Raw genomic sequence first — 17098 nt, forward strand, 5'->3', positions numbered from 1 at the left:
ATTTATGGTAGGTACAAAACTGTACTATATCCTTCATGGATGCATCTGCAGTCATAACAACTGGGTAGAATACCATAGCCAACTAGGGGAGGAGGAAGAAGAAATTATGGTGTGGTTAGGATCCCTTGCAGTACAGCAGTGGCAAACCCTGCTCGGGATCTGGAATACAGAGGTAAATTATAATGCTTGGCAAATGTATGCACGGAGGTCCAAGTAGCCGCCTCAATAATGTCCTTGGTTGCCACTCCTCGTAAGAAGGCTGTGGTAGTGGCTGTTGCCCTTGTAGAATGAGGTCTTATGTTCTGTGGAATTGGTTTTCCATGGAAGGAGTAACAGAATCGTATGCAATTTCCTATCCATTTGGAGATTGTCTGTTTGGAAATTGCTTTTCCTTCCCTTCCTGTTGCATAGGCTACAAAAAGCTGGTCAGTTTTTCTGTTACTTTTGGTTCTGTCCAGGTAGTAGCGTAGCTGTCTATGTACATCCAAGGTATGCAGCATTCTTTCCCCTCGGTTTTGTGGGTTGGGGAAGAAGGTAGGTAGGTGGATTGCCTGGTTTAAAGACACTCTGGATACCACCTTAGGCATAAATGTAGGATTAGTTCTCATGGACACTATCTTGTTGTAGATTAGGAAGGGTTGTACTGCCATTAGGGCCTGAAGTTCAGAAACCCTCCTTGCTGAGGTTATTGCCAGTAGGAAAGCAGTTTTCCATGATAGATGCTGTAGGTCTGCTGTTGCTGCTGGTTCAAAAGGCGGGAGTGCCAACTTTTCTAGCACAAAGTTCAAGTCCCAAGCTGGCAATGGTGGTTTCCTAGGAGGTTTTACATTCTTGATCCCTCTGAGGAACTGCCTGAGTAGAGGATGTGAAAAGACTGGTGGATCAAAGCGGTATTCTGCTGAAATAGCTGATGCATGTATCTTGATGGAGGAATAGGACAGGCCTGTATGTAGTAGCTCTGCCAAATACTCCAGAATGTTAGCAATATCTATATTCAACACGTCTTTTCCTCTTTCAGCACTCCAAATGACAAACCTTTTCCATTTTCCTGCATAGTTCCTTCTTGTTGAAGGTCTGCGGGCTTCAAGGATAATGTCTCTAACCCTTTGGGAAAGATCTGGATTAGTTGCTGCTATGTGATGTTCCATGCAGTCAGTTGCAAAGTTTTTAGGTTTGGATGCATGATGCTGTAGTTGTTCTGAGTTAACATCAAAGGCATCAGGGGTATTGCCCACATTTTGTCCCGAGACATGCTCCTCAGCAATGGGTACCAGTGTTGTCTTGGCCAGTTCGGAGCTATCAGGATTATCCTTGGACGTTCCTCCTTGATTTTTAGTAATACCTTGTGTATCAAGGGAAGAGGTGGGAATGCATATGCTGTCAGACCTTTCCAGCTGAAGGAGAGCGAATCCACCTTCCATGCAAGTGGGTGGAATGTCCTTGTGCAGAATTTTTTGAGCTGGTGATTGAGAGGGGAAGCGAATAGATCTATCTGCGGCATTCCCCATTTCTTTGTGATGGTCTTGAAGATGTCCGGGTGTAGCATCCATTCGTGAGCATCCAAGGTGGTTCTGCTTAATATGTCTGCTAGAGTATTCTCCTTTCCCAGTACAAACATTGCCTGTAACTGGATGTTGTAGCTGAGTGCCAGGTTCCAAAGGTCCAAAGTCATTCTGCATAGGGGGTATGAATGAGTGCCTCCCTGTTTGTTGATGTACCACATGACTGTGGTGTTGTCTGTCCTTATCATCAAATGGCCTTCTTTGAGAAATGGGCTGAATTTTTGGATTGCCAGTTTTACTGCCAGCATTTCTTTTTGGTTGATGTGCAGGTGTAGCTGGTCCTGAGTCCACAATCCCTGTACACATTTGTCCAGCATGTGAGCCCCCCATCCTAGGTCTGAGGCGTCTGTTGTGATGGTTTGGCTTGCTCGAAAGTTGTGAAAGGGTAGGCCTGGATTTGTCTGGCATGCTTGAGCCCACCATAGGAACTCCTGTTTTAGGCATGGGATTAGTGGTATTTCTGCTTCTAGGCTGTGCCTGTGTTGGGACCATAAATTCTTTAGGTACCACTGTAGTTTTCTCATATGCAGTCTGGCATGTGGGACCAAGATTATGCATGATGCCATGAAGCCCAAGGCCTGCAGAACTTTTCTTGCTGTTAGCTTGTTCTGTTTTGTTAGTGCCAAGAAGTAAAGAGGGAGTTCTTTTTGTTTTTCTGCAGTTAGGAATGCCATTTGTTTTACTGTGTCCAATTCAGCCCAAGAATGTCCTTGTTTGGGATGGTATCAGCCTTGACTTTTGAAAATTGACTGTGTATCCCAGGGCTTGTAGCAAGTAAATGACCCTTTGCAAATCTGTTGTCAGCTTGCTTTTGTTGTCCGCTTGTAGCAGGCAGTCGTCCAGGTATGGATAAATTTGAATTCCCTGTAGTCTGCAGTGGGTGATTACTGATGCCAGGCATTTTGTGAATACTCTGGGCAGTAGATAAGCCAAAGGGCAATGCTGAGAATTGATAGTGCTCTGATCCTGCAAGAAATCTGAGGTATCTTCTGCAATTTGGTCGAATGGGGACGTGCAGGTATGCCTCCTTGAGATCTAGAGTTACCAGCCAACACTCCTTGCCCAGCATGGGAAGAAGTTGCTGTAGGGTCAGCATTTTGAATTTTGGGACAATGATGTATGTGTTTAAGATGGCCAGGTCGAGAATAGGTCTCCAACTTTTTTCTTTTCTTGGAACTAGGAATAGTCTGGAGTAGAATCCTTTGCCTTGTTCTGTTATTGGTACTCTTTCCACAGCTCTCATCTTTGTTAATTGCATTATCTGCTGTAGAGCTTCTATTTTTGATTTGGAGGCAGGTTTGGCATTCCTCTTTTGACTGGTAAAGTGTGGAAGTGGAACCGGTAACCTTGGTCTATGGTTTGCAAAATCCACTTGTCTTTTGTGACATAGTGCCAATTTTTCGAAAATAAGGCTAATTTTCCGCCTAATGGTGCTGCTATTTGTTCCCTGGTAGGCGGAGTTAGAGTCAAGTCATTGTGATTGTCCTGTTGCAGTGGTAGTGGCTGTGTCTGTGCCTCTGTTATTACCTTGCCACTGTCGTCCTCTGTAGGCACCCCCTCTGGATTGATTTCTGCCTCTGGAACGTCTATTCCTGCCCCTTTGGGATCTTGTGGAGTCAGGAAAGGACCAATTTTGGCAGGCCAGTTCCTGCTAAACCTTGGGGGCTGAACCTGTAAGAAATCTTTCACCGTTTGTACAGATTTTGCCTTTTCTTCCATTTTCTTCATTACCTGCTGGGCAGGTGTACCAAACAAACTGGCCTTATCCATAGGAGCATCTAATAACTTAGCTTTAACATGATCCGGTAAGGCCTGTTCCTTCAACCATGCATGTCTTCTTATCACTGTGCCAGTCATGGCTGATCTAAATGAAGCCTCCAGTGCATCATAGCCACATTTTAAAGAATGGTTACTAACCTGTTGTATGTTATTTACCATTTCTAATACATATTTCTTATCTATAGAGTCATCAGAGGATAGCTTTTTAGTTAACTGATCAAGCATAAACTCTTGGTATTGTATCATGTGAAACTGACAGTTTAAAGCTCTAGCTGAGAGAGTAGCAGAGGTGTAAACTTTTTGCCCCATCTGTCTAAAGACCTGGATTCCCTTTCAGAAGGAATAGGATTTTTTGCTGTGGTCGAGACTACTGCCTTAGGCCCCTGGGATATAGTTTCAGGGTCTGCCAGTGGGGCCTTGTATAGGTGGTGATGAGTGTCTGGCACCCTGTAAAATCTATCTGGTTTGGCAGGGGCTGGAGGTAAGGAGTCAGGTGCCGTGCAGACATCATTAAATGCATCGTCCACAACAGAAAGGACAGGAGGTATAGCTAAGGGCCTATGTTGTGGTAAGTGCAGAAAAGTTCTAAGTCTTTTTCTGGAATCTGAGAAATCCTGTTGCTGCCATTGGAATTGTTCTCTCATGGCATGTAAGGTTTCTCCAAAGGAGAATTCCTCTGGTGGAGAGGCAGCTGGGATGGATTCTTCAGCATCGGAGTCTTCATAATTGGAAAAAGGAGCCTCTGGCTGGTCTGTAATATCTGAGTCATCCGCAGAATCATGAGAGGAGACAGGCTCGGGGGGCTCTGCTCTAGGTCTCTTTTCTGGGGGTTGAGAGGCCCTGTCTGGGTGAGATTGAGATCCCCTAATTAAGGATATTAAATCTTCTGCCAGAGTAAGCATTTGTGAACTAGAAGTGGGCCTGGTTGAGGGGGGTTTAACAGGCACTGATTTAGTAGATTTGGCTGCTTTAGCCCTGGCAAAGGCCTTAATAGACATGGCTGCAGGAGGCCTAGCAGCACCACGTGCTGGGGTAGAGACATCCAAAGGGATGGTGTCTGATAAGTCACTAGTAACCACAGTTGTAGGTATAATTTCTGAGGCTGTTTCAAGAAAAGTGGCAGAAACCTCAGTAGTAGTCATTGATTCGGCTGTATTTTGATCAGTTTTCTCGGTTTCGGCCGAAACCGAGACACTCGCGGTTTGCTTAACCGTGGTTTCGGCCGAAACCGCGGACCGCGAGTGTCGGTCTTTTCTTTGCGTTTTTAACAATTTGGGTAGTCGGAGGATCCGGCGGCATAATGTACGCAAAATCTGAGCGAAAAACTGTTCAGCAAACTCCGACCGGCGCCTAAGCGTTCGTCGGTTGAAGAAGCACAGGCGAACAGGCTGCTACGTCGTGGTCTGGGCCTAAACAAGGCAAACAGTAAGAGTGGAAATCTTTATGAGGTATTTGTTTCCCACAAGTTAAACAGTTATTGACTTTTTCTGACATCGGCTGAGGCAAGAAAGAGTCCCCAGCGGGTACTTAGCTTTAGAAGTCTTGAGTAGTATTCGGTAGTAGTAATCTCTGGATCTGACCGACCGGCACTTGCGAACAGCTTCTGCTTGAGCGCGGCAAGAAAGACTGAGGAAAATGGCGTCGGCTGATGCCTTTATACCCGAAGACCAGCAGAGATGACGTCGGGTGAAGTGCGACATCAGTCGTGGCCGGACCCAGACTTTGGAATCCGGCCGACCGAAGGGCTGCCTGACGACAGGACAACCCAGTTGTTATGACTGCAGATGCATCCATGAAGGACATCTCCAAGTTGCTGCTTCCAAAATATCCTTGGTAGGTACTCCTTTGAGGTAGGCAGTTGAAGTGGCTGCTGCCCTAGTGGAGTGGGATCTAATGCTGCTAGGTACAGGTTTCTCATGGTGTGTATAGCAGAAACGTATACAATGTCCTATCCATTTTGAAATAGTCCGTTTTGAAATGGCTTTTCCTTGTGCTCCTGCAGCATATGCTACCAATAGTTGCTCAGATATCCTGAAAGCTTTGGTTTTGTCCAAGCAGAAGCGCAACTGCCTGTGAATGTCCAAGGAATGCAGTAGTCTCTCCCCTTTATTCTGTGGTTTTGGATAAAAAGTTGGCAAATGAATAGTTTGGTTTAGAGCCACACTGGAAACCACCTTTGGCATAAACGTAGGGTTAGTTCTTAAAGACACCCTGTCCTGGTGGAAAATGAGGAAAGATTCCACTGCCATTAGTGCCTGTAATTCTGAAACTCTTCGTGCTGATGTTATTGCCAAGAGCAGAGCAGTTTTCCAAGAGATATATTTTAATTCTGCTGTGTTAGCTGGCTCAAAAGGAGGTAAAGTCAATTTTTCCAAAACAAAGTTGAGGTCCCAAGTTGGAGTAGGTGTTCTACGGGGCAGTCTTATGTTTTTAGCCCCTCTGAGGTACTGTCTTAGCAAAGGATTAGAAAAAATTGGTGGATTCGTGTTGTAATGAGCAGAGATGGCAGAGGCGTGAATCTTGATGGATGAGAAGGAGAGGCCTTTGTCCAGCATCTCAGTTAAATATTGTAGTATCTGAGGAATGTTTGGAACATGAGGGTCAAGGCTGTGTGCTTGGTTCCAGGCACAGAATCTCTTCCATTTATCCGAACAGGCTTTCCTGGTACTAGGCCTTCTGGCCTCCAGAATGACACCCATAACAGCTTTGGAGAGTGGCATTGACTGCTTGACTAAGGAATCTTCCATGCAGCTAGGTTTAAGATCTTTAGCTGGTTGTGTAGTATCTGATTGTTGTGCTGAGTCAGCAGATGTGGGATTTGAGGTAAAATTCAGGGTGGTCCTTGTGCTAAGTTCTTTAAGATTGGGTACCAGTGCTGGCGTGGCCAGTCTGGTGTAATCAGGATCATCTTTGGCTCTTCTTGCCTGGCTTTTATGAGTACCTTTGGCAGGAGAGGTAGTGGTGGGAAAGCGTATACTAGTAGGTGTTTCCAGCTGAATGAGAGGGCATACACTTTCTATGCTATGGTAACTCCTTGTGCAGAATTTCTGTAGCTGGCAGTTCATTGGGGATGCAAACAGATCTATGTCCGGGCTCCACCAGTGTTATTATTCTGAATATCTGTGGATTCAATTCCCATTCGTGGGGATCCATGATGTTTCTGCTTAAGTCGTCTGCCAGTGTGTTTTTCTCTCCTGGCAGGAATTGTGCTTGCAGATGAACTTGATAGTTTAGAGCTGTGTTCCACAAGGTCATGGCTTGCCTGCAGAGGGGGTAGGAGTGACTGCCCCCTTGCTTGTTTATGTACCACATAACTGTAGTGTTGTCTGTCTTTAGTAGTAGTTGTCCTGGATGCAGCAGGTCCTTGAAAGCTATAAGTGCATTTTGTACAGCTAGCATCTCTTTTTGATTGATGTGAAGATGCCTTTGTTCTGCGGGCCACTTGCCCTGAATACAGTTACCTGCCATGTGTGCTCCCCAGGCGTAGCCCGAGGCATCTTTTGTCAGTGTTTGCCTGGCTGTGGGTTGAGTAAAAGGCTGTCCCTTGTTGAGGTGACAAGCTTGAGCCCACCATTGAAACTCCTGTTGAAAGCAAGGAATTAGTGGTATAACTGTTTCCAAACTTTGACAGTGTTGAGACCATACATTCTTTAGGTACCATTGTAGTTTCCTCATATGCAGTATGGCATATGGAATTAGTAGTATGCAAGATGCCATGTAACCCAAAGCCTGCAGAATTTTTCTTGCAGGGAGTTGAGTCTTTGTTGCCATCAATTGAAAGTATTGAGTCAGTTGTCCTTGCTTGTCTGGCGTGAGATAAGCCGTCTGGCTGGCACCCAGGAATATTATCTCTTGTGAGGGTACTAGTTTTGATTTGTTTTCGTTTACTGTGTACCCCAGGCAACTTAATAACTTTTTTAATTGGCCAATTCTTTAGAAGAATGTCCTTGCTCTCTGCTTGAATCAGGCAGTCGTCCAGGTACGGATAAATATGAATTCCTTTCTGTCTGCAAAATGCAATTACTGGTGCCAGGCACTTTGTGAAGACCCTGGGTGCAGTAGATAAGCCAAAGGGCAGTGCAGATAATTAATAATGCATTGAACCAGCTATGAATCTGAGGTATCTTCTGCAGTTTTGTCTGATAGGGACATGCAGGTATGCCTCATTGAGGTCCAATGTCACGAGCCAAGCTTTCTTGCCCAGCATGGGAAGAAGCTGCTGTAGTGCCAACATTTTGAATTTCGGAACATCCAGGTAAGTGTTTAGAGAAGAAAGATCCAGAATGGGCCTCCAGGCTTTGCCCTTCCTGGGAACCAGAAAGAGTCTTGAGTAAAAACCTTGTCCTTGCTCCTGTGGTGGTACCTTTTGAATAGCTCCCATATCCATGAGTGCTGTAATTTGTTTTTGAGTCTCTGCCCATTGATATGGTGGCAGATTTGGCATTCCTTTTAACCTTGGCAGAGTGTGAAAGTGGAACCTGTAACCTTGAGATACAATGTTGAGAACCCATTTGTCTTTAGTGATCATATGCCAATTGTGATAGAAAAGTGCCAGTTTTCCTCCCAAGGGGCTGCCAAGAGAGAGTTGTTTGGCAGCTGTAGTGGGAAGTCATTGGGGTTGCTTTTTATATGGTTGGGTCCTGTCTTCCCCTTCCTTCTGGCCTGATGCAACCCACTGTCGAGGCCTGTAAGGACCTTGTGGTTGACCTCTACCTCTTGGACGTCTGTATCTGCCCCTTTGAGGTCTGTCTGTAACTGGAAAGGACCAATTCTTAATTGGCCAATTTCTGCTAAATCTAGGAGGCTGAACCTGTAAAAAATCTTTGACCGTTTGCATAGATTTTGCCTTATCCTCCATTTTCTTTAATACCTCTTCTGCCTTAACTCCAAATAACACACCCTGCTGCAAAGGTGCATCCAATAATTTTGCTTTAACATGATCTGGTAACGTATGTTCTTTTAACCAAGCATGTCTTCTAATGACAGAGCCTGTAATGGCTGCTCTACAGGAGGCCTCTAAAGAATCAAAACCACATTGCAAAGTATGTTTTCCCACCTGTTCAGCTGCATGCAGTAAATCCTTTAAAAGTAGGAGGATCTGAATCTGGAAGCATTTTTTGTTTCAAATGAGACAGTAGAAATTGCTGATATTTTAGCATGTGAAACTGGCAATTTAAGGCTCTCATTGCTAAAGTTGCAGACGTGTACACTTTCTTTCCCCATCTGTCTAATGCTCTGGAATCTCTGTTAGAGGGAACTGGATTCTTGGCTGATGAGGCCTTAACCCCTTTGGGTCCCTGAGAAATAGTTTCAGGGTCAGCAAGAGGGCTTTTGTACAGAAATTTGTGAGAGTCAGGGACTCTGTAGTATCTGTCAGGTTTAACTGGGGCTGGAGGTAAATCAGAATTTAGGCTGGATTCAGTATACACATCATCCACAATATCTAACACTGGCGGAATAGCAAGGGGTCTGTGTTGAGGTAATAAAAGGAAGTCTCTGAGCCTTTTCTTGGATTCTGAGTAATCCTGGCCTTCCCAATGGAAATGCTCCCTCATGGTGTGCACGGTTTCCCCAAAGGAGTAGTCCTCAAGCGGAGAGGCTGATGGAATTGACTCCTCAGCATCAGAATCCTCATAAGGGGGTAAAGAGTATCCTAGGTCTGAGGATGAATCTGAAGAGATGGACACCTGGTCGGATGAGTCATAGTCTACATCCTGTCTAGGCCTTTTATCAGGAGGGGGATGGGACCCCCTGATCAGAGTGATTAGGTCTTCGGCCATTTTGAGCATTTGTTTCTTAGGCATGGAGGCCTGTGCTGGAGAATGCTGTATTTGTTTCTTTGATTTTAAAGCTGGTTTAGACTTAGCAGAGAGTTTAATGCTTAACTGAGCAAGTCTGAAAACACCCTCTGAAGCTGCGGGCAGCTCAGCTACTCCAGATCCCTCTGAAGGGTTAGTTTCGGTAGGCTGAATAACTTGTGTGTCCGAAGGCCCAGCCATCTCCACGTGGGAGTCAGAGGCGGTCTGTGGTTCTACAAAAGCGGTCGTCAGGGGCTGCGAATGCACCTTGCTGAAAACCGGAGAACTGGCGACTGGCCTAGAAGAGGCTTCGTCGTCAGTTTTGGGCCTCGGATGCCTATCCTTGTCTTTGCGCTTTTTATGTATTCCAGTCATTGGAAGTTCCGACGGCATGGTATAATTGAATTTTCTACCAAAATAATGTCGGGCAAAGTCAAACCGACGTTTAATAGTGCGTTTGTTAAACCTAGCACAAAACCGACAACCAGTGATGTCGTGGTCTGGGCCTAGGCATGGGATACAATAAGAATGGAAATCCTTATGGGGTATTTACTTCCCACAAGAAATACAGTTAATAACTTTTACTGACATCGGTCTGAGGCAAGAAAAAGTTTCCCCAATGGGGTACTTAGCTTTGTAGAAGACTTCAGTTCTGGATTCGGAATGAAAATCTCAGGAGACGGCCGACCGGCACTTGCGAACTGCTTTTGCTTCGGGCACCACGTGGCAAGAAAGACTGAAGAAAATGGCGTCGGCTGCATCTTGTATACCCCTGCTGCACTGACGTCAGGAAGGAGGCGACAGCAACCGACACCGGACCAAGACTTTGGAACTCAGGCCGACTGGGGAACCGCCTGATGGCAGGATAACCCCAAGTGTAATGACTGCAGCAGTGTAACACGATAAACATCAAAGATCATACAATAATTTGAGGGTAGTCATGCAAGGGATAAAGCATTTAGGAGCTGTGCTGCGTCCTGGAGTAAATTTTCTACTACCCATCTATAGATCAAAGTTGTACTTGAATATGAACAGGGATGAGCTTTCTGTACATGGATGGGAAGTCTGTTCCAGAGCTGTAGTATTCTCGACGAGATATACCCATCCCTCCAAATTATTCTGTTGATGCTGAAGAAGAGATTTAGATCCCCAGACTAAGTATTTCTGATGTCATTTGACTTCCTGATGTGCAACAGGTCCATCAGTACTGGGTTGGAGGATGCCATGTATGCCAGATGGGTCTATATTAGTTTGCCAAAAGATATTTTCAGTGCCCAATCAGTGAAAATCACGTCCCAGATTCACAGAATTTTCCCAAGGCAATGAAACAACTGCCTCACAGCACAACAGAACTCACAATGCACTAAATTAAACTCACCCAAATGAGATGCTTCACCCTCCCCAAATATATATACCAACTCCAAGATCACACTATAGTGGGGAAAAGGGCAAAATTGTGCAGTTGGCCAACTACTTCACTGCCCTGGGAAAATTCTGTGAATCTCATAAGTGATTTTCACTGATTAGGTATTGATGAAGAGGTGTTCATTGAAAATATCTTTTGGTGAACTAATATAGACCCATGCTAGACACAGGTCACTTCTTAGCAGTCTGTAGAATATACAGTATATAGTGACAGGGCTTTGAGTCGGTCTGTGTAAGACATATTGTTTAGGTCTTGTATCTTTTTAATAATGTATGTTTGTGGGCATTGCAGTTGCTGCATGTGTCTAGATAGATACATGCCACAGGGGCATTATACTCAGTGAATGGACTAATGAGGGCTGAGTAAAGAGGACAGTAACATCTCTAGATCTAGGCAGTCCCTCTGTTTAAAACCTGTGCAATATAGCAGGATTTTCTTACCACACTGAACACATGGTGAAAAGTTAGGTCACTGTCCACATAAGTTCCCAAATCCTGAACAACTGTCAAATCTTAGGGACATATTGAGAATGTGGTAGTTCCCTTGGGCACATGATTTCCCAAAGGATACAATAATGTATTTTTTGGCTTCTGCACAAACTAAAGAACACTGTACTTAATGCTAACACCACTGCACAGCCATTCAGTTTCAGTCCATGGTTACTTATTTGGTACAAACCTTCCTGCAGGATGGCTACGTCATTTGGAGATTCAATAACTGCTCCTAGCTTGCAGTCATCTGCAAAGGTAATCAGCCAGACCTCTTTGATATTGGCTTTTACTTCAGAAAAGTAGATGCCAAAAAGGAGAGGTCCCAGCACAGAACCCTGGGGGACATCACTGGTGAATGGTCTCTTTATAGAGGTAACTTCCCCTATTTTTATTATCTGCAGTCTGTCTCTGTGACCATTGGCAATCCAGCAAATGACATAAGGGATTTACTCCCTGTTTGTTTAGTGTTTCTACTATGCCTGAGTGGGGAATTGTGTCAGAAGCTTTGCCAGGTCGAGGTACGTGGCATGTACTGTTTTGCCTTCATCCACTGCTTTGGTGACCTTTCCAAAAAATCCACCATATTGACTTAGCATGACCTGCTCTTGATTAACCCAAATTGAAACTGGTCCAGTGTTTGGAGATTACATATTTCCTGAGTGATTAGTTATATTATAAGTCTTTCTATGGCTCTACATATGAGGCTCGTCAGACTTGTGGATCTGTAATTGCCTGGGTCTGTGGAAGGTCCTTCCCTATGCAAGGGAATTACTGTAGCTGGTCTCCACTCACTTGGTACAAAACTTGCATGGAGGCTAAGACTGAACAGTGTTGTTAGGGGTGTGGCTATAGTGTGCTTTTTGCTATTCAAGATGCATCGAGGGATATTGTTAAGACCCACCGATGCAGTATTTTTAGCTTTTGATAGCACTTTTAGGACTTGGCCTTGAGTAACAGCTGGAGGCAAGCCAGTTTCAGGTATATTGTGAGGAACAGACAAAGGGGAGAGAGGGATAAAGTTCAAGCTAACTGCATTGGCCAGTAGGTTTGCTGTATCTTCAGTCTTAGTGCAGGTAACATCATCCACAACCAGCTCAGCACATTGCGGCAGCATGCTTTTGCGATTACAAACATAACTAAAAATGCCTTGTAATTGTCTTTGGCTTAGCTATGTTAGCCTCAAACTTGAATTTGTTGGATTTTATTAAGCTCCTGAGTTTTTTTCAGTGATAAGGGCTATAAAATGTTTTTTTTTTCAGTGATAAGGGGTTTAACATTCTGAGAACTACTCTTCTTACTATTGGTCAAAATTATTTTCCTTTTATTACTAAGGTTCACAGATTAGTACTAGACTAACTGCCTTTGTGGGCCATTTTAAGCCTAGTCAATTAACCCATCTGAGAATCAAACCTTGCACCTTATGTTTGTAAGATAAACACCTTAACCATTATGCCAACCTCCCAGAAAAGCTTGGTTCCACTATGTAGGTTTGTTTCTGGGGTTTGCATACTAGTACAATGTGGTGATTATGTTTCTGCATATCCAGTGGAATTAACCGGGTTTGGGAGGGATTTAAAGCTTGCCTGTGTATCACTTAGGAGTAGGAACTTTGACATACACACATTTTATATGACTTTAAAGCCAGTGCTACCTGAATGCAAATTAGTTCATTGCGACACATGCATCTCTAAACAAATTCACAAAGAATTGCTTGTGATATAAACCATATATACGTCACTAAGGTATACTGTAAAAGTAATATGTACTGCTACTAACTTAAATAAAGTACTAAACTTTATTTACTGTTTCAAAAACATTGCTTGCTTACCTTGGAAAATGTCTTGCCTGGTTGCTGGTACTTTGTCTGGTAATTTAATTGTTGCTGCTGGTGTGATTTCTGAAAGTGAAACAACATTTTTATTTAAAGTCCAATGTATTACAAAATGATGCTCCTAACCTTATTTTACTTAAACTTACAACTATAATTATAACTTAGCTGACGAGTATAACCTGGTTTTCAAAAAATTCCTGCTTTTACTTCAGTTAATGCTTAGAAAAAGCACTGCATTTTTAGGTAATTCAAACAGCATTTTAAAACAGTTCAGCCCAAATATCTCCTTTTTCTCAAGGCTAATATCTGTCATATTACGTTACAGTGGAGCTACCTAAAAGAAAGTACAACTGTGTAAGGAACTTACCGTAATAGTACAATTTGAGAAGGATCACTGTTACAGTAGCAACAGCCATTGGCAATTTTGCTGCCCAAAGGCCAAAGTCTATCCCATTTACACAGCTTTGCATCCCTTCCCAAATCAGCCAAGTAGATGCTCCCCTTTCCCTGGGACATCAGCATGCTCCTAGTACAAAGATGACATCTGACTACATTTTTATATCTTATTTTGTCTTAGAAGCTGCTGGAAGGATCCCCTCTTCTGAATCCTGGGACCACTCTTAAAACATGAGGACCCCCCTACAATATTTTTTCTGGGTCCCCTTGCAATAACTACCTGATGGATCTATGAATTCTCTCTCACCCAATGCCATTTGGACACAAGAAGATGGGAGGCCCTGCATCAAACGTGAGCATAGAAGTCACATGAGGAGGACGGAAGGTTAACTGGTAGCCATCACAGCCCTTGGATTCCCAAACCAGAACAATGGAAGGTGGATGGAAAACATTACTGCAACAGTAATCGTACTTAAACATCTATTTTTATGACAAGTTCCCCAGACAACTGTAATATGTTCTTCGTATGTATCACTGTTGCAGCAGTTGTAACCAGTAGGACAATTTTCAGACATAAGAGCTGATGGGTAGCTGGCTAATGCCCATGTGCAGACTACAGGAGGCCCAGAAGAGTAACAGTGGTAAAGCCTAATGTACTCCTAGAGAAGATATCCAATCAACAGTGTTAGGAAAATGTGTGTACCAAGGATTGTGTGGCCACTTTCAGAATGGCCTTTGTACTCACCATTTTGAGAAAGCATGCAGTGATGGCCACAGCCCACAGAGGATATAACTTTTCATGTTCCGCAAGAGCTCTGCCATGAGCCATTTAGCAAAAGGATATGCCCATTTGCTAACAATCTGCTTACAGATGGTTTTCATTTCTTTGTTAATTGCAAAAAACACACAGCTGATCTGAACAACTTATGTTTATGGTTCTATCCAAGTTGCATCTCAGTTGCCTCCATGCAGCAAAGGAATAAAGAATTCTTCTACCTTTATTCTATGAATTAGGAAAGAAGACAGGTAAGTGCACAGTCAGGTTTAGACAATTCAGTGACCACCTTAGGAATGAGGAAAGGATATGTTCTTAGGCAGATTTTGTTTTTGAGAAAGGTTAAAAAAATTATTTGCACTTCAGTGCCTGCAGGTCTGAGATCTTCCTAGTTGGTGCATCTATTAGCAGAACAGTTGTCTTCTAAGAAACTTGAGGGATGTGGCACCAGCAGTTGGTTCAAAGGGAGCTTGGTCAGCTTTTCTAAGGAAAAAAAAAAGATAAAAAGTCCCATGGGATGTTACATTTTTTCTGACGGGGTCTAAAGATGTAGCATCCTCTTTAGAAATTGCTTAACTGGAGACAAAGAAGTATGCAGGCTAAAACTGCCAACTTTGACACACAGTTCAGGCAAACATTACAGAATCAGTAATAACTGGTATCCTGATTCCTCCTCTTGCACCATATTGAAAATCTTTTCCACTGGCTATAGTAGCAGACTTCTAGACTTCTTCTTGATGTTAAGTATCTTCACTGAAAAGAAGTGCCCAAAGTGTAGCAAGTCAAATAATCCATGTCATCAGTCTGGCAGTCCACAGGTTTGATGACTCCTTGAGTAGAGTTTCACACTCTGAGGCAGAATTAAGGGATTTTCTCTGATCTCTATAAGAGGGTAATCGATGCTGCCTCAGCCAAAGCATTTTTATTAACATTTTTGCCCTTTCTTTTTTTAACTTTTTAATCACTCTGGGGGTTAGGGTGATCAGAGAGAAAGCACAGAGAAACAGACCTGCCCAAATAAAGGAGAAAGCACCCACTGCTCATATTGCTAAGATAGGAGCACTGAAACAGAAGTTTGTCAGCTGTCTGTTACTCAGTAAAGCAAACAAGTCTACTTGTGGTACACTCTGCGGATTAGGCCTAGAAATGCATCTCTCTCCAACATCCACCCTTGGGGATTTGATTATATTCTTCTACATTGATCCATGCTAAACAAAAATTGGAATTTATTATTGGACAACAGGGAAATAATGGGCAAACTAAGCACAAGCCCCAAAATTATATTCAGGAAAGGGAAGAACTTGAAAAACTTATTGGAGGTTAGGAGACCAACCATAATTAAAAATCCTGGAATGTTTAAATGTCTTAGAGGTCCATACTGCAAATACATACAGGAAGGACGAAGTGTAGAAATTAATGGCAAAGTGTTGAAAAGCAGTAATATATATAATTGCCAATCCAAAATGTTAGTTTATCTTGTTTTATGCCAACTATGTCCGTCCTTCCTTCTATGTTGGAAAGACAGAACGTAAACTAAAAGACAGGATTTACCAACATACGTACAACATTTGAAAAAACAAAACAGAGAATGCATTAGCTAGACATGTAACCGCAAACCCTAACCACACTTTCAAATTCTGGGTAACAGAACAAGTTTACACTGACTCAGGGGGTGGACCCCTAACAGTAATTCTTGAACAGTTGGAATTACTGTTAAATCCGCTTGAATGCATATATTATCCTGGGATTGAATGACGTGCTCAATTCATTTAGGGTTACCACCTGTCCCACTTTGCGTGGGGCAGTTGTGTCCTGCAAAAAAGTTGTAAAAATGGCAAATGTCCTGAGATTTTAGGACAACATTTTTTCATATATTTTATGTAACAGTTGCATAAGAAACACCCAAATGTTATAAGAAGCAGAATAAGCAACTAAAATGCTACAAGAATAAGCTTTTATTTAGGCAAAAAAGTGCAGTTCTGTCCTTTGTACTGGCCGTCAGTATGTTTCGTCCTGCAAAATCTGAAGTTTGTACCAAAAATTGTCCCACTTTGCGCATTTGAAAAGGTGGCAACCCTAAATTCATTGCATGCTAAAATTGAAAAACTTGAGATAAACATTCTAAAATATGCTCTAAAATATGTTTTAATATATGTGTTTTATAAAATGTTTTTCTAAATATTTTACATAGATTAAATAATTGAGACTTTTTAACAATGTTTTTACACCTATGCAACAGTTAAGAATGACCTTGGATGGTATTGTAGTGATTTTCCTTTAAGAGCTTGCTACTGAACAACCACATGGGAAAACTCTAATTTGTACTTGTTTTTATCTGAAGAAGTTCAAGTTAATATACCGGATGAAAAGTGCTTTATTTTATCCATTAAATACACTTATTTCATCTGGAGTCTACCATTTTATTTGCCTGAACCAGTTGCCAGTGCTTCATTTTTGATCCACTTAGAGAAGAGAATTCTGCTGAGATGGAATACAATAGGACATTAGGTATATTTTTGACTCCAAGGCTATCCACCAAACCTTCTCTGCCAGCACACATGGGGATAGGAGTGAGTCCCTTCCTTGTTTATATACCACATCAATGTGTGTCAACTGTTACTGGCAACAGAACAACTGGCTTCCATAAAGATTTAGGACCCCAACTGCCTCTTTCATCACCATTTCTTTTATGCTGACATGCCTTTCACAGTTATTATCCCAGATGTCCTGAACCCGAATTTCTCCTGAGCAGGCTCCCCAAGCTGTGCCCAAGGTACCGGTGGTCTAGCTCTCTTGTAGCTGCTTGAAAGGTGCACCCTGACTTTCTGGAACCTTTTGGGACCATCATGCGAGCTCTTGTCTTATATAAGGCAGTAAGTGAATCATCTCCTTCTGGTAACAATTATACAAATGACAAATTCTCTGAGGTACCACTGTGGTCCCCACATATGCAGTCTTGCCGAGGGAACCATGAGAAGGGGGTTGGCATAACAGTTAATGTGTTGACTTACAGACGCAAAGTACAGGGCTGGAGTCTCAG

At 43.0% G+C, this 17098-nt stretch overlaps 1 protein-coding gene across 1 annotated transcript in view; it reads right to left on the reverse strand.

Moving 5' to 3' along the window:
* The window catches only part of COPG1 (COPI coat complex subunit gamma 1), a 1279491-nt gene that overhangs the window by 323913 nt on the left and 938480 nt on the right, over positions 1 to 17098 (reverse strand). Inside the window, exon 18 of the mRNA XM_044078421.1 lies at positions 12885 to 12953. Coding sequence (XP_043934356.1) covers positions 12885 to 12953 — 69 coding nt within the window. The remainder of the gene's footprint in view (positions 1 to 12884; positions 12954 to 17098) is intronic.

Source organism: Protopterus annectens, chromosome 7.part0, assembly GCF_019279795.1.
Source record: "Protopterus annectens isolate FY-2018-M chromosome 7.part0, PAN1.0, whole genome shotgun sequence".
Lineage (NCBI taxonomy): Eukaryota > Metazoa > Chordata > Ceratodontiformes > Protopteridae > Protopterus > Protopterus annectens.